We start from the raw sequence: 25,979 nt of genomic DNA, 5'->3' as shown, positions 1-25,979 counted from the left end.
GTTCAGAAACTGGCGGCGCTCCTTTAATACGCAGCGACGGGCTGATGACGCCATTAGTGTTCAACAAGCAGCAAAACAAGGAAGCGCACCACTGTCTGATGAAAGTCAATGTTTTCTTTGTAGCACAGGTAAGAAAGTCTCCAAAATGTTCGCCTACCCGCCTTTGGAAAATTACCTTTCCTTATTTTGTAGCCGTTTTATGAAAAGAACTGCAACACGCAGTGTTTTATAGTGCCTTCAAGCTAGTTTCTAGAAGCTACAAGAGCTCCTGCTTTCACTTTAAAGCTTGTAACACGACGGCGCTAAGTCATAGTGTATACACTTTAGGTAAACTACAATTTAAATTAAAAAGTGCGTCACACCAGCGCTGTTAGCGGCGGCATAACAAGCTAAAGTGGAAGTGTGGCATTTTGGCTCTGAAACAATGTTCCTGATAAGACTTCCTGTAAGTGTCAGGCTGAGTAACCTGCTGCAGAGTGTAGGCCCTGGTTGGGTTTATTACTGGCGGCGGGAAGGAAAACCTAAATGCAGTAAAAGAAGTGAAATATTTCAGATAAATGAAAACATCTGCTCATCTACTTAACGTGTAGAGTAGAAAGTGAAGTGAAACATTTTCTGAAGGTTCTTAGCATTTTTAAACCCGTCTCATTATTCCATGATTGTAATCACTGATGGTCAACACAGATATCATCCGTGACAATGAAAAGTACAATGTGAAATATAGGCAACACATGCATCACACCAGGTTTTAGCAAAATTTCCACTGTCAACCTGCAGTCAAGTGTTCTGGTGGTTTGAACAGTAAGATATACGAAAATCCAGTCAGTTTAATTATTAACAAGTAGTCACAATAATGTAGCATAAAAACATTTCTTCACAGGTTGCAGAACAATAATTTCTTTACCCAAAAAACTCCTGTCACCTTCATAAACACATTTATTTTGTCACGACAGACGATAAAAAGTCCATACATGAAATTAAGTCAGACAAGATGTGATGTAGGATTAGAATTTTTATATATATAGAAGGGATGTACTTCTCCATGGCAATAATATTTTTCTTCTCCAGTGGCCTCAATAAGAGTTGTACTCTGTTGAGTTTACAGCTGTAAAAGAAAATTGACAATTTCCCAAAAGATGTTTTATTATGTGGAATGTGTAGGATATATATATAAAAATAAATAAGCACAAGCTATTAATTATTTTATAAAGTAGGCAAAGTTTTAAATTCGTAAGTTCACTTTCAAAGTGCACAACAGTGGCAAAGCAAGCGTTTTGAGGATTGTTTTCCATGTTGAAAAGCCAACTTTCATTGCTGCACTATCTTAGATATTTGGAAAACATGACATTGCAGATATTGTTTATGATTAACCCACATTTTCATTGCCAGTCTCTTTCTTCTTCACCATCTCAGTGCCCTCAATTAGATCAATATCAGATGTGGGTATAAAAGATGGTCAAAGTCCAACCTGGGGGCCAAATATATTAATAACATAACAGAACTTAATGCATGGCATTTTTCTACTGCAATTTTGTACACATTGATTTTGCGAAATGACTATTTGATCCATTTTACAGCTGTGACCTTTAAAACAATGAAAAATGGAAATCATGATTACCGCACAATAAGTGATTAATTCAATAGTAAGAGAACCGTTTACGTGTGTCTAAAGTTTTAAAGACTAAAATTCAGGGTGTTTTTTAGTTTGTTTAACGCAAGTGTTGGTTACCAGGACAACTGGTCTCAAAGCCTTCAACATGCTTAACCTCATGTCACTTTGGTGGTGTAGATATTTCTGAGAAATGCGTCCAGAAACTTCAGTGAAAATGAAGTTTATAAATGGAAAAAATGAAATTAAAATGAAGTTCTTGTAACAACATAAACCTGTGTGTATCGATATACAATTCTGATGTCAAGTATACAGAGAGAAAACACTGTTAGTTTCTTTATTTTCTTTTTTAGGATGTCTGGCAACAACCCGGAGGGCAGGACGGTGGAGGTGCTGGAGCTTCCTGGAAACATAGACGAGGAACTGCTCTACCTCTACTTTGAGAACAAGCGTCGCTCTGGAGGAGGTCCGCTCGAGTCCGTGGAGATCAAGCAGAACTGCGCCGTGCTGCGTTTCGAAGATGCAGAAGGCAAGTGAAGTTTCCAGCAGAGTTTCCAGGCAACTGCACCATTGGTAGCACTAGAACTGTGCAAAAAAAAATCTGTACAAAATTCATGAGCCACTCATTGAAATGTTCCTTTTCATGTGCAATTTTAGTTTATTCTTGAAACAATAATGACAGATCTTGAAAAAGGGTTTTCCAAATTAACATATTTTTATATTTATCACTTTGCACCTGAAAAAGACACTAGGTAACAGCTTTAGTTTTTACATGATGCAACCTCTATGATGTAAAACTGAACATGAACTACTTCAACAGAGGTCCAGTCAATTGGTGCCACTAGTTTCACAATCATGCTGCGTTTTTGCAATTGCGTGGTGTATCCATTAAATAAGAAGTGCAATTAAAATCACACACGATAAGTCACTAAAAAGCATGCAGCGCCATTATCCTCTAACTACTTCCTGTTGTCGTCTTCTTCGTGGTTTGTGCCAGTGGCAACATCCAGTCGCTACAATACTTGCAAACATAAGTTGTTCTCTCTAATAAGTTAATTAGCATTAAACATTAGTAGTCCACACGTCTAGAACCACTTGACTTTAGGCAGTGTATACATTTGTTACTCACTTACCGTATGCTCATTTCTTTTCCTTCTGCTTTTATCCCGTCAACAGCTGCAGCCAGAGTTCTGTCGAAAGGGCATCACGTAGTGCATAACTCTGAGCTGAGCGTAAGAAAGCCTCCATCGAAGGACCGGTGCAGGCTTCTGCTGCGGGGGGTCAGCCCCTACACCAGCACTGAGATGATAGAGCTCTACGTGGAAAACATGATGGACCTGAAAGTGACGGACTACACTCTGATCCCGTCTCCAGAAAAAGGCTTTGTCCTCATCCATCTCAGCCAACCCTTGTCTAAAGGTCAAATGAGAGTATTTTACCTCTGTTCAGAAGACATTCAGAGATGACACGTACAAAAAACTCATCTGCAGCTGGCCTGTTGTTTTGTTTTGCTTTTTTATGGATGACTAAATCATCTTCTGTTTTTTTGTTGTTATTTTTAGATTTCCAGACTCTAAGGACCAGGATCTCCAAGAGAAAATTGGATGGGTCAGAGGTAACTCTGGAACAGATTGAGCAAACGGACTCAGTGTTGTTGGAGAACATGCACCCGGGCACCTCACCAGATCTGCTTAGGTTGTACTTTGAGAGCGAGCAGGGCGGGAACCAGCGGGTGAAGGAGGTCACCATGCTCTCTGAGGGAACGGCCAAGGTGACCTTTGCATATTACGAGTGTAAGTTGTACGCTGCGTCACCTTCTGGTGACTATATTTTTTTCTCACAAAACTATAGTGTCAGGCAAAAGATTGAATTGCGCGATAACTAGCTGCTATAATATGCTAGCTAGCTACCTAGCAAGGGTAAAGCAAGCTAGCTTTACCTTTGCTGGTTGGCTTTACAGCTAGCTAGCTGTCTGGCTAGCAGGGGCAAAGTTAGTTAGCTTTTTTAAAGTTCATCATGGTTCACTAGAAATGTATCAAAAGTTGACTGGATGATGTTCGTCCTGACCATTGGCTGACTTCTGTTACCAACCCGTACGATTTAATTATTTCTGATTTTTATTTTGTACATTTCTGTCACAATGCAGGGCTTAAATTCCATTCTTTATGGCATTAAAAAGTCTTAAATTTGAGTTTGTGAAACCTGTGGAAACCTTGTATATGATGGTAGAAAGTGAAGAGACTGAAGTGGAATGAGTAGCTCTGTAACTCGATGTATAAATGTAATTACTGTGTTCTCTCGTCAGCTGTGGACTGCGTCCTACGTCTTCAACACAAAGTGAACGACACCGAACTCGTAGTGAAGGCTTACTTTGACTTCCTTCAACCTGCGACACAAGACTCTGTAACTGAGAGCCAAGATGTCACAGACACTGACTCGGTGGAAGTGGAAAATGTGGACATGCAGACCAGTCCGCTCCCAGTTGATGCAGAGCCGTCGCCCCCTGCTGGGACGCCACACAGGAGTCAGGAGCCACCTGCTGCCAACGTTGTGGAGGTGGAGGAGGCAGTCATGGAGGATCAAACTGTGGAAATAGAAGCACACTCGTGCCATATCCCTGTCACAGACCGAATAAAACTTGCTTGGTATCGAAAGAACAACATTCAACAAGATGTGCAAAAGGCTCATCCGAGTTTTAGCATCCAAATCAAAGACGACACCGTTCATGTTTCAGGACCAAACAAACTGGAACTGGAGCAGATAAAAGACTTGATCTCACGCTTTTTCGGGAGCATAGCAGAGACTCGTTTTACCGTCGGTCCGGAGGTGGCTCTGTTCCTCGAAAGAGAAGACGTGAAGAACCATTTACTACAAACATTGACTCAAAGGAGACTGCCCGCTTTGTTTGTCGTGTCCGATTCGACTGTGTCCGTAACCTCCCTGAGCAAAAAGGTCGCCGACCAGGCGGGTATCTTTTTAAAATCCCAGGTGTGTGAGTTCAGTGTTCCTCTGGAGTCGGAGCAGGAGGCGCTGCTGTGCTGCAGGGAGTGGTCCGACTTCCTGCAGACTCTGGGCTACACGTCGACAAAGTCGTCAGAGCGCCCCGGCAGCGTAGACATCCTGACCCTGAAAGGCATGGAGAACGACAAGCAGGCCGCCATCATGCAGTTTCTGACCACTCCCATCGAAAGGGAGGCGCTCCTCACCATGGAGCCCGGCATGCTCAAGTACATCCAGATTCACTGTCACCAGCTGCTGGCCGACATGGATCAGGTGTCCATTTTTCCACTGGAGGGCGAAGAGAATTGTGGGCTGAAGGTACGTAGGGGAACAAGAACGTCAGTAAATTAGAAAAACTAAATTGTTTCATATTTCATTTCCGTTTTTGGCGAATTCGCTAGATCCACGGTCAAGCGGTTGCGTGCCAAATGGCGGAGGAGGTCCTGCAGGGCGTGGTGTCGTCAGTCTGCACCAGAATCATCACTGTGAACGTCCCGGGCGTGTGTCGCTTTTTAGACGAGAAGGAGTGCAGGAGCATTCTGAATGAGATGGAGACGAAGTTTCAGGTGTACATCAGCCTGAAGTACGTCCCCTGGGAGCCACTACCGCACCAGGTAACGCCATGAAGCAAAACGTTTTGAACTCTCGTGCTTTTCAAGTTATGCAGCTCCAAGCTTCCCCCCGCTCTCTCAGCTGACTGGTTCTACTGGTTCTGATCCATTCTAACGAGCCTGCAGTCTTTTTTTTTTTTACCAGCCTGAGGCAACATCTTCCAGCGTACAGAATGTAGAGACTGCTCAGTTTTCTGAATGAGTCTCACCTTCAGCAAAGTGTTTTTTTTTTTTTCAGTGCAAATTAGAAGCTTTGAAACTTCGCCTCTTTTAACTTGAATGGAATATTGACAATTTTTTTAAATACCACAAACTGGGGCTGGGCAGTCAATTGATTTTATTGATTAATTTAAATTTTTGGTTTTTGAAGACAATTTTTTTTTTAAAATCTGGATTTTTTCCCCCATCAATCTGAACCATGGAAACCCCATCATTGGGTTTCCATGGTTCAGAGTGATGTCAACTCTTTGATGGAATATTTGAGCCAGACCACTTTTTTTTTTCTTGATAACAAGAATAAAGTTGTGATATTGCAAAAATATCACGTATTATTTTGACAGCAAAGTCAAAATAATACTTTGCTGTATTATTTCTCTTTGAATAAACACCAACATACAGATGTGGTGCAGCTTTCCCAGTCCTGTTTTTGTGGTAAAAATCAAAGTGAGGCTGACCAAGATGTTCTAAGAGGTGTATCAGCTTACCAAAAATTGCAGTTTCTACTCTGGTTTTTTAATAGCTTTACATTGACTCTTATTTTCCAAACAGATTCAATTCATACACAGTCAGATTATTCCATAGACATCATACAGACTGAATCAAATTCTGCTAATGAAGATGAAGGAGAAAATGAATTGACATTTCCCTTTATGTTCCAGGACATTTTTGAAAGTGCGTGGAAGATGCTATCTCAGAAAAACATTCAGAAGGGTTGTGTGAACGGCTCTGCCCCTGAGCTGAAGGCAGACTCAATGCAGACAGACTCTAATGGAGCCACAAACACAGGTACTAGCTTCCTTCCTCACCAGCTCATTTCTTTCACCACAGTGTCACTGAATCCGTCCACCTCCTTTCAGGTCTTCTGGCGGAGGCCAAGAGAATCGTCTCAACCGTCGATAAACGCCAGGAAGACGGGGTGCCCGCTCCAGACCAGTTTGATGACATGGACAATTTAGATCTGTACACGGCCGAGGAACCGAGTGCGTTAGCGGATCAGGACGTGACCGACGTCCAAAGCCCCCAGCCTTTATCTGATCAAAATGTGCCGAGTGCGTTTCTGTCTCAGGGAGTTCTAGGCAGCAGCCTGGAGGAAGAGGCCCAGCTCTCCTTAGCCATCCAGTACTCTATGGAGGCGAACCAGTGGTCCCAGCAGGACGAAGAGGAACAGTTTCAAAAAGCCTTGGAGCTCTCCAAGAAAATGACTCGAGAAGAACACTCCAATAGTCCTTCAGGCAACAGCCAGCAGGTAGCTCGGCAGCAAAGCGTCGATCTGTCCTTCGAGAACGCGCTGAAGGCGGCCAACACCCTTCAGCTCCACGTGTTTGCCGGGTACAGCTGCGACCTGATTCGGGTCGACATCGCTTTCAACAAGAAGGTGAACCAGAGGCAGGTCGAGGAGAAGGTGGAGCACAGGACTGTCAAAAACATGACCAATTACCACGCAAAGTGTTTGGAGGTGATCAAGCGGAAGCACGCGGTGGATGTCCAGGTTCAGGGAACCATCATTGCCGTTTCTGGGTTTAAGGATTACGTGACCGCAGCGATTTCTGACGTGAAGCTGCTGCTGGAGAATATCTCTAACGCCGTATCAGACAAAGAAATCCTGAAGACTGTTCAGTGGGTTCATCACAACCCGATCACCTCGAAGGCAAAAGCTTACTCTACGGACGCTATAGTATTTATTGAGAACGCTTGGAGGATGAAGCTTAAGAAAGTTGACATTTTGTTCGACAATCAACCCCACATTATCAACTTTGAGAAGATGCAGGAATATAACATTGCTTCTGGGAAGTCGGTGAAAATCTCCAGGAAGCTGCTGGAGTTGGGGGACGTGACCCAGGATGTACCAGGTAACTGTGTGCTATTGTTGGGGTGTCAGGACAAGTCAACACCCAAACATATAACATTTCTTTGAGTCAAGAGAGAGAGAGTTGGCCTTTTAAACTGGTATTAGCATTTTATAGTGGTGATTAGCTAAGTTAGCATAGCTAGCATTACTAAAACAGCAGTTTTAGTCTGGTTAGCCCCAAGAAAGTATGGTACTAATGATATAATATCTGCACTTAAATAGTGCTTTATCAAGTTCAGAGGACCCCAAAGTGCTTCACACTTTATTCAGTCATTCACACACATGCATGCATGCCAAGCTACTACATTGTAGCTGCGGCTGCCTGGGGGCAGTCTGACCAAAGGAAAACTTCCCGCCCTCCTAATTTCTTCTGAATGTCCTGCAGCCTGAATGAACTGCAGGCATCTTGTCGACATGCCATAGTAAAGACAGTTTTCTTTTAGATACAGTGGACGGACCATCGGTATTCACAGGGTTAGGGCCCAGAGCCTCCCGTGAATAGATGACATTCATGAATTCTTGACACCCTTTCTATGAATGCTTATGACTGTCTAGTCTAATTGTTCAAACACCAAATATACCTTAATATGCATTAATATACACAGTTGTAGCCATCTTGGCACTATCACATAAGCTAATATCTACTGTCTTCCTGATCTCTGCTCAGTGCTAAGGAAAATAAAAAGTACTCCTGGATTGGCTGGTTTGAAAACGCCAGCCAATGGCGTGTGAGGAAGCATTCCTCCTCAGGATCAAATTTTGATTAAGTTCCATTGAAATGGCCGCGAATACTGAATAGGCAGGGGATCCTCTGTAGCTGCATGTTCTTCCCCTGATTTAATTTTTAAACACCTTATAGAGACTGAAAATGAGTACTTTTGTCTTCCACTCTCCATAATGTTGTCTAAACTGTAGAGAGTATCAGCACAGTCTCTTAACTCTTGAGTGTGCTGTGTTTAGTGATTGGAAATATTGGGATGTTTTTATGTGTCTCTGTAGTCAAAACAGTTTAATGGTAGATGGTTTGAGTTGCATGTTATGGGCTTTTTTATATAATTTTGGAATGATGTTAGGGATTTGAAAACTGTTCCATTGAAGTAAGTAAAAAAATTACTTTGCCTTCAAAAAACATAAAAATGTTGTTAAAGTGAATGATGAAAGGAAGACTGGTACTGCTAGTTTTCTATTTTGAACAAACTGATGAAACGACATAACTAAAACAGTTTAAGTAGCCTAATAAAAACACAAATGTATACTTTGAGGTATAATTACTTTATTAGCTTTTATTTTATGTGCTGTATTGCTGACTGTAATACCCATCTGGTTGTCCTTGCCTGCCTTTTGTCAGTTTTTCCAGCTTTATGTCATTGTTGCTAAGTGACGACGGCGATTGATTTTCATCCTAAATCTTTTTATAACAGAGGAGGAATATTCTCTCCTGTCCCACCTGCCTGATGCGACCAAAATTGACGAAGAGTCCGAGGAGTTCCAGGAAGTAGTGAAGAATTTCTACAGCACCATACAAGAGTACCACAGCAAAATCCGAATCATACAGGTGATGAAGACGACACCTGGTGGCAAATTTATGTGACGTTTCTGGAATAAAGAGGGTTCTTATTTTTTTGTTGGGTTTTGGTCGTCCAGGTGGAAAAACTCATGAACCGACTGCTGTACAATCAGTACAAACTGAAGAAGGCGAGCGTACTTCAGCATTCCACTCAGCCGATAGTCGAACGGGTTCTGTACCACGGAACGAGCGAGGGGAGCGTGAAGGAGATCTGTGTTCATGGGTTTAACAGAAGCTTCTGCGGGAAGAACGGTATATCTCAAACCTTTCCCGCGATGCATGTCTGTTCCTGAAGGTCGCATATGCCCTGTATTTTTATCATCTTCTTTTCCCCTGCACAGCCACGGTCTACGGTCAGGGAGTGTACTTCGCCGTCAACTCCGCTCTGTCCGTCCAGGATCAGTACTCGCCCCCAAACGCCGATGGATACAAGTTTATATTCGCCTCCAAGGTTCTAACAGGAGACTTCACCAAAGGCTGCCACTCAATGAAGACCGCACCGCTGAAGGAGACGGAAAATATTCCCCTCCGATACGACAGCGTGACCGACGACATCACCAAGCCCACCATGTTTGTCATCTTCAACGACACGCAGGCGTTCCCAGAATACCTCATCACATGCCAGAGAATCTACCGCTAAGCAGGGTGTTTTTGTTGTTTACCATGATTTAAGAAGTGCATTTTAATGTTTAAATGGCCTTGGTTTTGGAGGCTGAATCAGTGACAATCAACCCTTTATCAAGTCTGAAACCTGTCTTGTTTTTGCCTTCATTGTTTCAGCGATGTACGATTTAAAAAACACCAAGTCGCTGAAACTGAAAGACTCGTAATAATGCAATGCTGGACATGTCCTCTCTGCACACTATGGCTTATTATGGTCTGATCTTTAACGCAACCTTGCACTTATTTCAGTCCATTTCCATGGGAACTGTTCAACTGACAATGCCGACACAGCTCACCTGAAGAAACAGGTTTCTTTTCAGCAGGGTCATTCATTACTCGCATTTTGCGCTACGAGCATGAAAGTAAAACAATGACAAAGGTTGAAAATAAATGAACCCAAACTGAAATCCAAGAATGAACTTGCTTCTATTTGTAGGAGGTCCACTTGGGGGGAAATGGGCTTAATTGGTGCAAGTGTTTAAGTGTCTTAAATACTACTTTTTAAGTAGTTTTTTCTTTCTTTTTTTTATATGTTTCTGCATCTCTGAGCACAATTCTACTGAGCATAAAGAAAATCCAAAAATTGAGATTGCAATGTTAACAAAATGGCTGACAGTTTGACTTAGGGCAAGCACAGTCAAGATGAATCTGCCAGAAAGACACTAATTTTTGCTTTTCAGCAGTTTTATGCAATGGAATCTGTTCTAATTTTCTGAGCTCTTGCATCTTTCACCTGCAATCTGAAAGAATGTCTTGATTTTAATAAAACGAAGGCAGTCAAGCTGTGTTTTTTTTGTGTGACATTAGCAGTACCGTGAATCTTCCGGTTGGCCACTTTGCAGTATTGACTGTAGCACCATCGGCATGATGATAATTATAGCGTTCAAAGTGCCTGTTTAAGGTTTTTAACTGTTCTTGATGAATGCCCTGACTGCAATTCAGATTTCAGTTGTACTTTTTAAATATGCAAGTGAATATTTTTTTGTTCTTGTAGAGCTCTTGATTTTTAATGAAAATCTTAAAATTAGAATCTGAGGACTTTTTTTTCACCACTGTTTTACTTTCCTTTACCATCTCATTTGCAAAGGAAGTCTTCAATAATTGAAGTTAAGTTTTCATACAGTAATAGTTATAAACTATTGTTTAATAAAGTGTAATAAAATATATTAGAATGTTTTGTGCGTACATGTGTAAATCTAGAAAAAGACATATCCACCTTTTTTTCCCTCACTGAATGGAATCAGACCAAACTTCTCTTGTTTTTCAGAAGGATCACAAATATTTCTAATGTCACAATAATGAGAGAATGTCAGAGATTTATACACTGTCTTAAAAGTCAGACATTGAGATACAGAATCATTGCTTTAACCTTCCCGCAGTCGCAGTCAACGCTCAGGAAGAGTGAGGCAGATTTCACGGTCGGACAATGAGGAAGTGATGGGGGGTGTCAGGTCAGCCCGTCGGTTCCCAAACCATAAAAAAATACTGCTAAAAGCACACTCGGGGTTAATGCAACCCTGCTGGGACTGCGCACAGGGTAAAAAACTTGTGCATGGTCCACTTGACACCTCAGTATGGCAGCATTATCATGACAAAATCTGCACAATTTTGCAGTAGTTATGTTCATTATATTTCGAGGAAAAGGCAGGACACATGTAAACCTGGGAACATTTATCTTTTTTTACAGGAAAAAAAGTAATAATTTATTTCAGTTAATTTGTATTTAAAGAAACGTAACCAAAAACAATCAGTTCAAACGCATAGGTAATTGATTTTTAAATATTTTTCTTTAAATAAATTCTTCAAATTTTTGGTTGTACACTTAGAAATAGTGGACAAGTATAGTGTGATTTTCACCAAAGCTGGAGGGGAAAAAGGTGAAGATCATATTCACAAATCATTTTGTGAATATGATTTTATTATTATTATATTATTATTCATAAAACAAAGGAACAGAATACAGAATATTAAGAAGTATGCCAGGGCTATAGGGTTCTATTGTAGGTACATTGGCACAAAAGTAAGAAAGCAGGTATTACAGACATGAAAAAAAAATTCAATAACCTACAACATTCACGTGTGTTTATAGTTTTTTGCTTGTTCTCTTGAAAATAGTGTAAATTGTGGCTAGATGTCAGAGCTCGGGCTTTTTGGCGTCTCTAAAACGTTAAACTGTAGGGGGCAGCAACACGACTGCATGCCTTTGCTTAGTTCGCAGAACAAGAACTCTGGGAGCAACACAACAAAGCTAACTGCCAGGTTACCTGGCAATTAGCAAGAACGCTGACAGTCATTTTTACACAAAAATATGACTCATTGAATGTATATTAAGAGGCACTTAATAAAGCGTCAAGCTTAGATAACTTATCGGATATAGGTACGTTAATAAGTTTAATTCAGAATTTCTTAGATAACCTGGACGTAGCGCTGAACATGCTAGCTACTGAGCTACACGAGCATGATGCTAGCTGAACCGACTGAAGCTGCTAGTTGCTTTATTTTTGTTACAGACATACCAAGGGCTTAACTGTATTAATATATTAAATATATGACATAAAAATGACCAATAACACATTATGTACTCTTTCAACTTCCTTGCACGCGTTCTTGATGTAGCTCATTGTCTGGCTGTGGCAATAGCAGTTTTGTAAATATGCTAGCAGAAGAACAATTTAAATTGAACAGCGGGAAAAGGGCAGTAGAGGTGTTGACACGTTTGTTGTCTCCTGTCAGATCCTGAAGGGAACCTCTCAGGATGTATGCCGTGTACAGACAGGCCCACACCCCCACCGCTGTGGAGTTTTCCGTCTACTGCAACTTTATATCCAGTAAGGAGAAAAACCTGGTCATCGCCGGAACGTCGCAGCTTTTCGTCTACAGGATCATCCATGATGTGGAGGTAGCTGTCAGCTCGACCTGTTTGTGAATGTCTGTTGAAAGAGGTTGTTCTGTGTCTTTACATTTTTTTTGTGTATGATTATTGCAGAGCACGTCTAAGACAGACAAGCCATCCGGTACGTCATGCGTCTGACCCTCAGCAATACAAGAATGAATAGTAGTGAAGAAAACATTTGCAATGATTTTCTGAATGTGTTGCAGATGCTAAAACGCGTAAGGAGAAGCTGGAGCAGGTGGCATCTTTTTCTGTCTTTGGCAACATCATGTCCATGGCCAGTGTGCAGCTAATAGGGGCCAGCAGAGATGCGCTCCTTCTCAGCTTTAAAGATGCAAAGGTATCGACTGCCTAAGCTAGTGACGCTCCAACTGTAAACAGGTCAGTTCAAGTGATGTGTGCATGTTCTCTCTCCAGCTGGCTGTAGTGGAGTACGACCCTGGGACTCATGACCTCAAGACTCTCTCGCTGCATTACTTTGAGGAGCCAGAACTGAGAGTAAGCACACCGCCTCGCCTAAATCCACACGTTGCCACATAGCAACAACAGATATCAGTGTATTTTAATGGGATTTAGACCAACACAGATTTGTTATCTGGAAGATGCAAATCTGTGTGGAAGATGCAGAGATTCATAACTCAGGTGGGAAAATCTGTTGACCGGACAACTGTTAGTTGAACATTTCGTCAAAAGAATTACTCTAAAGTAACCAGTAATACTTTTTTGTAATCTCATTTTTATTTATTATTTTTGGTCAGCTATAAAGAGCAAAACGGTGTGCCCAAACAACTTAAAGTTAAGAATATTTCATTGCATTTTCCACAAATATCAACATCCCATAGAAGAAAATGTACTTGTCCACTTGATTGCAAATATGTTGCGTCTTACTTTATTTTAAAATCTAAAAACAGAAATGAAATCATGGCTTTTACACCATCATTTCATTTGGCAGATAAATTTGGTAGATAAATATCCACCGAATTCTATTTGGTGGATATTTATCAAAAATTATAAGCCATCTTTTTTCAAAAGATCATGTAACATTTGTAAGCAAGTTTTCCTTAGCTGGACGGAGTCCAAAATGGATCTTTTAATTATAAAGGTGTCAGATTAGACCAGAGTCTGTGGCCAGACTTTGCTTGTAGCTGAAGATAATTAAGTCTCTATATGTACAAAGCTGATAAACGCACCCCTCTATAGCCTTGCAGCTGAAATTGTGTTGAAAGTATTGACTCAAAGAGGATGAAGACAGTTCCCCACCATACTTGAGAAAAAAATGGAAAACTGTGCACCATTTTCTCACCAGTTTGTGTTTGGTCTGTCTCGTAAATTGCCAGTTGTGCATGAAATACACAAGGTAATGGGTTTTATGTTCAACTCGTCTGATCGTTTTGCTTCTTCAGGACGGCTTCGTTCAGAACGTCCACATCCCGATTGTCCGCGTTGACCCCGAGAACCGCTGCGCCGTCATGCTCGTCTACGGCACCAAGCTGGTGGTGCTGCCGTTCCGGAAGGACACCCTTACCGACGAACAGGAGAACGGAGTAGGAGAAGGGTAAGACTGAACTTCCAGCAGAATTCCCCCTCCATGTCTCCAGTTGTTCTCATTGGTTGGAATTGGTTGTGTGAACCATCTGCAGACCCAAATCCAGCTTCATGCCCAGTTACATCATCGACGTTCGCGAGTTAGATGAGAAGCTTCTCAACATTGTCGACATGAAGTTCCTTCACGGTTACTACGAGCCGACGCTGCTCATTCTGTATGAGCCCAACCAGACGTGGCCGGGGTGAGTTGGCGTTGTGACTCCTGGAAGTGTTTATAATCTGTTTTTACATAACGTTCACTTCCTGTGATGTGATTCCTCTCCCAGGCGTGTGGCCGTTCGTCAGGACACATGCAGCATCGTGGCCATCTCCCTCAACATCATGCAGAAGGTCCATCCTGTCATCTGGTCTCTTAGCAACCTGCCCTTTGATTGCACACAAGTCATGGCTGTTCCCAAACCCATCGGTGAGCCTTTTTTTTTCTCACTCAGCTAACAGTGTGTTGTGAAGATCATTACCTTTGTGGATCTAGGATCTGAATTAACACGTGGATTTTGTTGGTAAAGTTATTGTTGCCTCTCTGTGTTCTGGTCCTGTCACATCGTCTTAGGTGGTGTTGTTGTGTTTGCTGTGAATTCACTGCTGTATCTGAACCAGAGCGTCCCACCGTACGGAGTCTCTCTGAATTCTCTCACCAATGGGACCACATCCTTCCCTCTACGTAAGCAAAATTAGCCAAACCTGCTTTTTCTGTTACACAGCACCAGGAGTTCAATGTGGTCTTGCAAAGTATGAAATATTTTTAAATGGGGGAAACAAAAACTAGAGCAAAAAAAAAAGTCTCTGCTTTCTAAAAAATAAATATGGTAACTAAAAAAAGGTTGAAATAAGTTAAGTACTGATGGACAAAGTCACTGACATCTTCTAGATAACCTGCTACATCAAGCCTTAAGGTTGACATTTTAGCCATCAGCAACTCTCTTATGGAAAACCTTGAAACACACACACACACACACACACACACACAAGTACCTTAACATGTAGCAATGGGCATCGCTAAGTAAAAACTTAGTTGCTTTAACCCTAAAGCAGTAATCAAAAACATTGGTTCTGCTAATGCTAAAGCACTACACCAACACAATATTTAGAAACAATATGTTATCTAACTGAAGCTCATTCTGAATTGTTAACCAACATGATAGTTAGCAGAAGCTAAAGCTGAAGCGCTACACCAATAAGGTATTTAACAGAATCAGATTCTCTTAAATTAGCTTCCACTTTAGCTTTAGTGGAAGCTAAAGCTAAAGAAAATGAAGCTAAATTCAACAATTGAACTTGACTCCAATTGTTAAATTGGAGCTAAATTGTTCAATTCATCAATTGAATAATTGGCACTCAGTTGTTCAGTCGTTGACTTCATGGTGTTTTCTTTGTAATTTTCTGTTTATGTTACGTCTCTTGTCAGCTGAAATTCCTGCTCCTCGTTTTCTTCTTTCTCTAGCTGCAGGCGGGTTAAAATCCCTTTAACTGAGCCGGAGAAACAAAGACATTTCTTATAACGTCTCAACTGTAATCCTTGACTGTTTGTTTGATCCAGAAACCAACAATTGATACAAGAGATCACTGTAATGTTCTCTCTATATATTTTTGCATGGAAGAATAGATCTTTTTTTTCAAAAACAGTTGAAAACCTGAATAATTTTAGCTTTAACATTGGTAGTCTGTATAATGCTGTAAATATACCTTTAGAAATTCAGTGATCGTCTCTAAACAACGTGTTTGTTACTCACAGGAGTCCAAGAAGAAGTAAAGATCGCTCTGGACTGTTCTCAGTCTGACTTTATCGCCTATGACAAGATGGTGATCTCACTGAGAGGAGGGGAAATGTGAGTTCCCTTATACGTCTTTAGAAAGTACGCAATTTTTGGGATTCTTCACCGACTGTGGTTTCCTTGCAGCTACGTGTTGACACTCATAACAGATGGCATGAGAAGCGTGAGGGCTTTCCACTTCGACAAAGCAGCAGCCAGCGTCCTCACGACATGCGTAGGTTCTCCGGTTTAAATGCTAGCTGGTTCTCCTCCGTTCTTCCCAAAAGAAAAGGTTCGGTGTCACTGTGTTCTTTCCCTCATTCAGATGGTAACCATGGAGCCCGGCTACCTCTTTCTCGGTTCCCGCCTCGGAAACTCGCTGCTGCTGAAGTACACGGAGAAGCTGCAGGAGACGCCGGCGGAGGACGGCAAAGACAACCAGGACAAAGAGGAGAAAGAGGCAGAAAAGCAGGCGAGTTAGGCTTCTATGATACGCCACGACTTCACAGCTTTCATTCTGACTTTAACACTTGGCTGCTGTTGACTTCCAGGAGGAACCACCAGTCAAAAAGAAGCGTGTGGAGTCTTCCGCCAACTGGACAGGTAAAGCCACCGTCGCCTCATGTGAGCACTGAGCACTATACGAGCTGATCGGCTCTACGGCTGACGACTTTGTGGTTTTCAGACGAGGTGGACGAGATCGAAGTGTATGGAAGCGAGGCCCAGTCAGGCACCCAGCTGGCCACCTACTCGTTTGAGGTGAAAAACGTCATGTTTTTTTGTTTTATCTATAGTAACTGCAGATTTAAACAGGATAAAAGATGGGATATTTTTTTTTATTAAATCCTTTTTTTAAGTTATTAAAACAAAATGACACCCAATTATTGCAAAACCAAGGCAGACATGTAGAAGATGATCAGCAATCAGCATGATTTCAATTTGCAAAAACAATAGAAAAGGCAGAGGGAAGGAAAAACTAGAAACAGCTGAAAAGTCACTTTCTGTTTAAGTCGGACTGTTTACAGGGAATATGTGTGTATTTTCCTGCAGGTGTGTGATAGCATCCTCAACATCGGGCCTTGTGCGAATGCCTCCATGGGCGAGCCCGCCTTCCTATCAGAAGAGGTAAGCACACACTTCCTGAGTACGATGTTTGATGTTCCTTATCCCAGTGTCAAACATCGTACTCAGACTGAAATTGATCATTTTTTCCCCCTGCAGTTTCAGAGCAACCCTGAGCCTGACCTGGAGGTCGTTGTGTGCTCCGGTTACGGTAAAAACGGCGCGCTGTCCGTCCTCCAGGTAAAACCCTTTGTCTCCGTGTCGCTGCATCGTCGTCGTGTACCAGGCTAGTGTTGCCGCGCCGTCCTAAAACCTGCGGTGGCGAGGGCCGTCTGCCGCAGGTCATGCGACGGCGCTAAAGGGAAGTCTGGGTTTACCAGGGCTGCCTCAGAGATCCATGGAGTAGCCTGTAAACACCCCAGATACAGCATCCATCTGCTGTTTGTTAAATCTGCTTCAATCATCCCTTTCCTGTTGTTTCCGTTCTCTCCGTAGAGGAGCATTCGACCTCAGGTGGTCACTACTTTCGAGCTGCCAGGCTGCCAAGACATGTGGACTGTTGTCTCGAGTGAGGTCAAGGAAGACAAGAAAGTAGGAGTCGTTTCAGAAGGGACTGAGGTTTTCTGGCATGTTAAATTCAGGGTTGTCCTAATTTTTTCTTGCCGCATTGTGTCGCTTTGTAGACCTCAAAAAGTGATGAGTCAGAGGACGGAGAAAAGACCGAAGTTAAGGAGGATGGTGAAGAGGTCGAGAAGGACAAAGAAGAGCCGGAGAAAGGGGAGGAGAAGACGGAGCCTCCCATGGAGGACGATGCCAAAAAACACGGCTTCCTCATCCTGAGCAGAGAGGATTCCACCATGGTAGGAACGCTTTTTCACATTTTACTTCTTTGAGATAATTTTCAAGCAATATGTTGTCACCTTCCTAGAATAATGATTTAGGCCATTGTTTTAGGAAGATGACAACGTGTAACTTGAAAATGCTCTCAAAACAACAATATTTTTGTTTATCACGATAATTGCTGGGACAATTTATCATTCAGCAAAACTTATTGAGACCAGCCCAGTAATCAGGTGGCATCTTACCTCCAATGCTTGCTTGTAGATCCTTCAAACGGGTCAGGAAATCATGGAGCTGGACACCAGCGGGTTTGCCACTCAGGGCCCGACGGTGTTCGCTGGAAACATCGGCGACGACCAGTACATCATCCAGGTCTCACCCATGGGCCTTCGACTTCTGGAAGGAGGTAGAATCTCCACGAGTAAAGCCTCTAGTCATGAATGGAAGATCTTCAGCAAACTTTGGATCTTAGTCCTTCCAGTAAAATGTTTTTTCTCCTGCTTACTGGTTTCTAACCTGCTTTGCTTTCAGTGAAACAGCTCCACTTCATCCCAGTGGACCTGGGCTCCCCCATCGTGCATTGCTCCGTGGCAGACCCCTACGTGGTCATCATGACAGCCGAGGGCGTGGTCACCATGTTTGTGCTGAAGAACGATTCCTACATGGGGAAAACCCACCGACTGGCCCTGCAGAAACCTCAGATTTCCACCGTGAGTGAAGCATTCTCTCTTTTCAGAACGTTATAGCTTAGAAGTGTCAGATTTTTAAAAGTTGCATCAGAATTGCAGACTTCTTTTAGAGCCCTAAACGCTGTCATATCGAAATGTTTGTTTCTATTCCAAAGCAATCCCGTGTGATCGCACTGTGCGCATACCGAGATGTCAGCGGTATGTTCACCACAGAAAACAAAACAAGCTCCTCCACCAAAGAAGACTTCCTCACCAGGAGTCATTCAGAGGCAGAGACGGTTTACCAGGACCTCAGGTATGAACGCCCGTCACTTTTATTGGGCCTTAACCCTCCTGGTTTAACAGGGTGTCTGCACATCCTTAAAAAGTCTCTAAAAGTCTTACATTCATCTATGTTCATTTAAGACCTTAAATTGTGTGAAGATCATTTGAATGAAAAAATAAAATAAGTTGACTTTAAATGCTTTAGTCACTTAAATTTTGCTGTGGCTGGACTATTTAATCTCATTCTGTCTTAACTGTTACATGAACATGCGGACATCTTCACTGCATCCTGTGACTCCAGGCGGTTGCAGCTACTGTGGCTATTTGCTGATATACCATTACTGGGGTATATCAGCAACTAGCTAGCTAGCTGGTTAGCTGTTTTACATCCATTGTGGGTTTGTTCAAATTTATCACCAGTTGACTGGATGATATTTGTCTTCACCATTGGCTTGCTTCTGTTGCCAACCCATACAATTTATTTATTTGCATTATTTTGTGCATTTTTGTCATGTCATGTCCAATTTGTAGTGGTCTTAAAAGTCTTAAATTTGAAGTTTTGAAACCTCACAGAAACCCTGAGCAGCTTTTTTTTTTTTTTTTTTTACATCCGTCATGGGTAAATGCAAATTTGTTGGCTGGACGATGTTCGACTTCGCCATTGGCCCACTTCTATTGACAACAATACATATGATGTGTTTATTTGTGTTTTTCTTTTTCTCCCTACATTTCTGTCATGCCAAATGTCTTAAATTCCATTTGTAACGGCCTTAAAAAGTCTTAAATGTAAGTCAGCAAAACCTACAGAAACCCTGTTTAATATCATTCATGTTTGTGCAGCAACACCGTGGATGATGAGGAGGAAATGCTGTACGGAGAGTCCGGCACCAACGCTGCGTCTGCTAAAGAGGAAATGAGCCGCGGCTCCGCCGGACCCACACCTGGTACGAGTGAGGGAAGCCCAAGTAAAGCAGAGCCATCCCACTGGTGTGTGATCATCAGGGACAACGGCGTGATGGAGGTATGCTGGTTTTCTTCCAGTTGACTGAGGAAAATGATATTCATAAGGTTTCAGGCATGTAGGTCTAACCTTTTTGACCCTTCTTTGTTTTTTTCAAAAACAGATTTTCCAGCTACCAGACTGGCGTTTGGTCTTCCTGGTCAAGAACTTCCCAGTAGGCCAGAGAGTGCTGGTGGACAGTTCCTCCGGCCAATCGGCTACTCAGGGAGAGGGTAAAAAGGAGGAAGTGGCTCGACAGGGAGAGTTCCCACTGATCAAAGAAGTCGCTTTGGTTTCACTGGGCAACAATCGCAGCAGACCATACCTGCTGGCAAGTTCCTAACTTTGGTTGCACTCAATTTTTAATTTCTAGACTAAAAAAATAACTTCAACCTCCTTCGTTTTTTTTAGGTCTACGTGGAGAACGAGCTTCTGATTTATGAGGCGTTCCCATACGACCAGCAGCAGCCGCAAAACAACCTGAAAGTTCGCTTCAAAAAAGTACGAGCTACAAGCAGCGAACATGTCGTCTTTGTAGAAGCTGGTGTTAACAGCGACTCTGTCCGTCTGAGCAGGTTCACCACAACATCAATTTCCGAGAAAAGAAATCCAAGCTGAAGAAAGACAAGAAGACAGACAGCAGCAGTACGGAGGAGAACCCGGCGGTGAAAAGTCGCATTTCTAGGTTTAGATACTTCGAGGACATCTCTGGTTATTCAGGGGTACGAATCAGATACATGAAGAATATTTAGGAACCTCACTTCACGGTGTGAAGACTTAACTTTTTGCCATCCTGGTTGGGACAGGTATTCATCTGCGGCCCGTCTCCTCACTGGATGCTCGTCACCTCACGAGGAGCACTGAGGCTCCATCCCATGAGCATCGACGGACCCATCGAGTCCTTCTCTCCCTTCCACAACATCAACTGTCCGAAAGGTTTCCTGTACTTCAACAAGCAGGTAAAGTGATTACACTTTAATTCAGCTAGGTCTCAAAGGCTAATCAATCAGCTTATTTACCTGTAAAGTCTAAATATATGCTCTGTTTGTTACTTGGGTAACTTTGTATTGAATCCAGCGGAATTGTAAGACGTTAAATAAAAAACATCTTATTTTGAAGGATGTTTTTGCTCTTCTTTGCATAATATCTTTATTTCAAATGAAACATACAGGAACAAAGTAAAACATGGACAGTAGAGGATGAGATGTAAACAATATAATACCTAAGGCCATTGTTGAAAATGTAAACTGTGGAAATTAAATTGGTGTTTGAGGACTGGCCTGTCAAGGCCAGATATAATTTGAATTGAAGTTAGCACTTCAATTCAAATTATATTGAATTAGCTGAAGCTAAATAAGGTATTTAGCTTCAGCTAAATACCTTATTGTTCTAGTACTTTAGCAATAGCCTTCACTAAATACCGTGATGGTGTAGGTCTTTAGTATTAGCTTCTGCTAAAGTCAATGAGGATTTTACACTTTAGCATTTCTTCTTCTAAATATCATGTATCTAGCATTAGCTTTGGCTAAATACTGTATTGGTACAGTGCTTTAGCTATAGCTTCCACTAAATACCGCGGTGGTGTAGCACTTTACCATTAGCTTCCATTGAATCCCATGGTGGTGTAGCGCTTTAGCATTAGCAGTTGCTAAATATTATGGTGGTGTAGCACTCACACATTAGTTTTTGCTAGATACCGTGTTGGTGTAGCACTTTAGCGCCAGTCAAAGTAATATTTATTTTTAGTGCTTTAGGGCTAGCAAAACTAATGTTTTAGTTAGCGGTGCTCACCGCTGAACAAATGGTGTTTGACGATCCTGGTACTGGTGATCCAGCACCATGCAGTTCATGATTTACTTTAGCTTTGATGGTTCCTGAACATAGTCAGAAAAGTCATTCAAATAGTTGAACTTGAGTGTTTCAACAGGAAAATGATCCCAAATAAATCCTGCTTTTAGTAAATTGAAAAAGCATATTTAAAATGGGTGTTTTACATGGCAATTCTGGTAGAAACAATTTCCACCCCACATGAATATGAAAACTTACCCTGGAGTGAATAAAGCTGGCTGACTATAAGCTAACAGAATAAACTCCACCTCTGCAGTATTAAAATTTGAGGAAATCTGCATCAAAGCCAGGACTGTTCCAGGAAACCAAGCAGTTTTTATTCTGCTGAGATGAGGAGTAAAAAATGCCAGAAGCTTATTGATGCTGACATGAGTGTGTGATTTAACCAGATATAGCTGGGGGTGTGTGTGCATCTTGCAGCCTGTAGTTGTGCGTGTTAAGAGAAAATCCATTGTCAATTCCAACTTGTGCATTTAATTATGTACTTTTAGCAATTAAAGTCGTTGGTTTTTAAATCGTTCTGCGTTCAAGCATCTCATGTTTGACCGTTTCTTCCACAGGGCGAGCTGAGGATCAGCGTCCTCCCCACCTACCTGTCCTACGACGCCCCCTGGCCCGTCAGAAAGATCCCCCTGAGGTGCACGGTGCACTATGTCTCCTACCACGTGGAAAGCAAGGTAAGGCTCCTCAGTGTCGAGCGCTTCTTTGGTGTGAATTCAACCCATAAAACCCTCCCAGTCTTTCACGCCTCCGCCTCGGTAACACCAGGCAGAATAAAACCACATGGGTCGAGCCGCTTTGAAAAGTTAGACATGAAAGACTTCTGGCCTTGAAGTTTTCTTAAAGCAAAAAGGGAGGAAGAAAAAAAATCAATGCGAGCGACTCTGAAGGGATTATTCTTTGATGCTACAGTTTTTTTTTTTTTTTTCTTCCCTTCTGTTGGATTTCAGGTGTACGCTGTGTGCACAAGTGTGAAAGAGCTGTGCACTCGCATCCCCAGAATGACGGGAGAGGAGAAGGAGTTTGAAACCATAGAGAGAGGTCGGAGAAAACACACATTTTCTGTTGGTTTAATCATCCAGTGAGCTTTAAGCTTTAAGCTCTTGTTAGCTGGTGTTAAAAACAGAGGAGGAACGTCTGGAATGTTGGGTAGAAATCAGCATGTTGATGCGTCTCCTGCCGTTTCTCCTGATCCTCTCTGCAGACGAGCGCCACATTAACCCTCAGCAGGAGAAGTTCTCCATCCAGCTCATCTCTCCTGTTAGCTGGGAGACCATTCCCAACACAAGGTAAAAACATCTCTGCAAGGCTCTGCAGCCTCAGTCAGGCAGAGGACAATTAATTCAGTCTCACTTTATTTCAGTCAGGGCAGCTGGAACCAGGAGGTAGTTTATCCTGGTCTCAGCTCATTTAGAAACTCTGCTGACAGTAATTAAAACTGTGACTGCTTCACCTCAAGGTTAATGAAGTAACATTGATTTGCTGTGCGTTCTCACTCTACTGTGCAAAAAAAGAGGTGGAGTCACACATTTATTTCTCCAGAATCTCTTGTTTTTTTATTGTTGTTTGTTTGCCAAGTGGGTGAACTTGCCACCTGTAGATCATGTTGGCCTTAATCAGTTCTCTTACTCTCTATAAACAAATCCATCTTGTGATAAAACATTTGAGACTTTTAAAGCGGAATGAAAGTTTGTAGTGGTTTTGAATTATTTTTTGTTTAATGATTTCTTCCTTTTTTTTTAACATCACTAGGAATGTTCACATGTAAAGCAGAAATACAAAATAAAGTCACTGCTTTCCCACCCAACTCCAGTCAAGCTGAACCTCATGGACACCAGTCAAAAAGGAGAAAAAAAGTTATGAAAAAGTGAATGAATTCAAAAAGGAAAAACATATATGTATATAAACAAAGTGTTTTAGAGGGGGACAACGTTTCTGCTGGGCTTCAAGTAAATGTGCATGAAAGCTCTGAGTCCATAGTTTATTCAATCAAGATCATTTTATTGGTCCTTACAGGGAAATAATTTTGCCCAAGTAACACAAAATACAGTAAATTATAGAGTGAAATAAGAATATGAATTTCAATGTACAGTTAGCCAAAGAGGCAGATGTGCAATCCGCCACAGACAGTGCAGTTCATTAGTTGGAGTTGTGTATTCTCATGGCTCAGCTGCTCTCTCGCCCAGCCAGGATGTAGTGAAGCAGGTGACTGTTACAGATCGGGACGTTCTGTGCCAGCCTCCAGCAGAGCCTCTTAAAGACAATTGACTTCCATTGTTCTCCTTCCAGCTAGTAATGCAAATGAAATTATAATCCTGTGTCTATTCCGTAACTGTATGCTTTATTTTTTTGACAACTACTACACCAAATACATGTTTACACTGCAGTGTGCTATATAGTATATTAGCTGGATGATGGAAGACTTTAAACTGTACAATGGCCTGTCTGACACAGGGAGTATGTTTGGTCCTTGTCAGAGCGTCATCCCAGATGTCCTGCCCCGTCTCCTCTGATCTTATTCTCAAAAAAACCAGCATTAAAATTAATCTTTGAGATACGACATTTGGAGTTTGAAAGGTATTCCGAACACTTTTATCTTTTTATCTCCTTCAGGATCGACCTGGAGGAGTGGGAGCATGTGACCTGTATGAAGACGGTGGCCTTGAGGAGTCAGGAGACGGTATCAGGACTGAAAGGCTACATTGCAGCAGGAACCTGCGTGATGCAGGGGGAGGAGGTCACCTGCAGGGGCAGGGTGAGCGGGTCATACCTCTGCAGACTCAACTTTGATGCCGCATGGCTTTTGTTTTTCTCACAGCGTCTGTTTGTGTTCAGATCCTGATCCTGGACGTGATAGAGGTGGTCCCAGAGCCAGGCCAGCCCCTCACCAAGAACAAGTTTAAAGTGCTATATGAGAAGGAGCAGAAGGGACCGGTGACGGCCCTGTGCCACTGCCATGGGTACCTGGTGTCAGCCATTGGCCAAAAGGTTCCAAAAACACACACAGAGAAGAAAGAGCTTTAGAGTTTCAAATAGCAGAAACAAGGGTGGCGATGACGTCCATGTTCCCTGCAGATCTTCCTGTGGGTCCTGAAGGACAACGACCTGACAGGCATGGCCTTCATCGACACGCAGCTCTACATCCACCAGATGATCAGCATCAAGAACTTCATCCTGGCAGCAGATCTGATGAAGAGCATCTCTCTGCTGCGCTACCAGGAAGAGAGCAAGACGCTGTCGCTCGTCAGCAGGGTGAGCCGAGACTCTTCCTCACAGCTACTCTTATCTGTTGCTTTGTTAAATTGAACCCGTTTCATTTTGTCTGAACAGGACGCGAAGCCCTTAGAAGTCTACAGCATTGAATTCATGGTGGACAACAACCAGCTTGGATTCCTGGGTAAAATTCCTAACGACCTCTAGATAACAGGACCCTCAAATGTTCCGTCTCGCAGACCTTTGAGTTTTTTCCCCTGGTTTTTACAGTGTCTGATCGAGACAAGAACCTGTTCGTGTACATGTATTTACCTGAAGGTGGGTCGCTGCAGTCTGATCTGAAATGCCAGGACTTTGGTAAATAAAAGTGTTAAGTTTGTGACATGTGTTTGCAGCCAAAGAGAGCTTCGGAGGAATGCGCCTGCTGAGGCGAGCCGACTTCAACGCCGGCGCGCACGTCAACACGTTGTGGCGGATGCCGTGCCGCGGATCACTGGACTCCGGCAGCAAGAAGGCTCTCACCTGGGACAACAAGCAGATCTCGTGGTTCGGTAAGACGCAGCTCATCCTGCAAGTTTTTCACATCTCCTCTTCTCTTTGCTAACATGAAAACATCGGTTCCTGCAGCGACGCTGGACGGAGGGATTGGCCTGCTGCTTCCCATGCCGGAGAAGACATACCGTCGCCTGCTGATGTTGCAGAACGCCCTCAACACTTTGCTGCCTCATCACGCTGGTCTCAATCCAAAAGCCTTCAGGTTTGTTTTTTTTTTTTTTAATCTTCAGCTTTCTAGAATGAAAAAAAAATTTCAGCACACATTACTTCACCTTTCCTGTCGTTCTTTAGAATGATGCACTGCGACAGACGGAGTCTTCAGAACGCCGTGAGGAACGTCCTGGACGGAGAACTTCTCAGCAAGTACGTGTACCTCAGCACCATGGAGCGCAGCGAGCTGGCCAAGAAGATCGGCACCACGCAGGACATCGTGAGTGCTCCCAAGTTCTGATCGCTTCTCCTCAAATAGGGGCTTTTCCTGTCTTTTTTTTGTCATCTGTTCCTTTCTTCTCTTTTTGCAGATCATGGACGATCTTCTGGAAATCGACAGAGTAACCGCTCATTTCTGAGCGTTCTCACATTCCCGTCGGTTCCAAACGCTTGTCGCGTTCTGGGTGCAGACACCATCTTTTGTGTTTTTTTTGTTATTCAAAAGTCCACCTTGTTTTCTTAGAATATTTTGTATTAAAAAAAGGAGAAGAAAACATTTGTTTTGAGTCGTTCTCATTATTGATCACAAAG

The 25,979-nt window shown here is 42.5% G+C and overlaps 2 protein-coding genes across 2 annotated transcripts; both read left to right on the top strand.

The window, feature by feature from the left end:
* On the top strand, window positions 1-10,299 carry parp10 (poly(ADP-ribose) polymerase family member 10). The gene is made up of 11 exons (XM_007564691.2): window positions 1-128; window positions 1,963-2,138; window positions 2,786-3,028; window positions 3,172-3,402; window positions 3,915-4,927; window positions 5,011-5,223; window positions 6,099-6,225; window positions 6,297-7,289; window positions 8,710-8,843; window positions 8,933-9,107; window positions 9,197-10,299. The coding sequence occupies exons 2-11, from the start codon at window positions 1,964-1,966 to the stop codon at window positions 9,493-9,495; spliced, it is 3,603 nt and encodes a 1,200-aa protein (XP_007564753.1). The 5' UTR covers window positions 1-128; window position 1,963; the 3' UTR covers window positions 9,496-10,299.
* A 1,431-nt stretch (window positions 10,300-11,730) lies between these two features.
* Window positions 11,731-25,944, top strand: cpsf1 (cleavage and polyadenylation specific factor 1). The gene is made up of 38 exons (XM_007564690.2): window positions 11,731-11,895; window positions 12,252-12,417; window positions 12,505-12,532; window positions 12,618-12,751; window positions 12,829-12,909; window positions 13,815-13,966; window positions 14,052-14,198; window positions 14,283-14,422; window positions 14,567-14,677; window positions 15,749-15,842; window positions 15,915-16,002; window positions 16,093-16,239; window positions 16,319-16,370; window positions 16,453-16,526; window positions 16,818-16,892; window positions 16,989-17,069; window positions 17,325-17,420; window positions 17,513-17,689; window positions 17,934-18,075; window positions 18,201-18,379; window positions 18,514-18,653; window positions 19,463-19,643; window positions 19,747-19,953; window positions 20,034-20,123; window positions 20,198-20,344; window positions 20,429-20,581; window positions 22,031-22,147; window positions 22,421-22,511; window positions 22,675-22,759; window positions 24,084-24,225; window positions 24,306-24,458; window positions 24,546-24,722; window positions 24,801-24,867; window positions 24,954-25,001; window positions 25,079-25,234; window positions 25,311-25,440; window positions 25,530-25,668; window positions 25,760-25,944. The coding sequence occupies exons 2-38, from the start codon at window positions 12,274-12,276 to the stop codon at window positions 25,805-25,807; spliced, it is 4,413 nt and encodes a 1,470-aa protein (XP_007564752.1). The 5' UTR covers window positions 11,731-11,895; window positions 12,252-12,273; the 3' UTR covers window positions 25,808-25,944.
* Window positions 25,945-25,979: the final 35 nt, after the last annotated feature.

Source organism: Poecilia formosa, unplaced genomic scaffold (assembly GCF_000485575.1).
Source record: "Poecilia formosa unplaced genomic scaffold, Poecilia_formosa-5.1.2 Scaffold165, whole genome shotgun sequence".
In the NCBI taxonomy this organism is placed as follows: domain Eukaryota; kingdom Metazoa; phylum Chordata; class Actinopteri; order Cyprinodontiformes; family Poeciliidae; genus Poecilia; species Poecilia formosa.
Note: the sequence above shows the minus strand (reverse complement) of the source record. Positions and strands in the feature narration are given on the sequence as shown.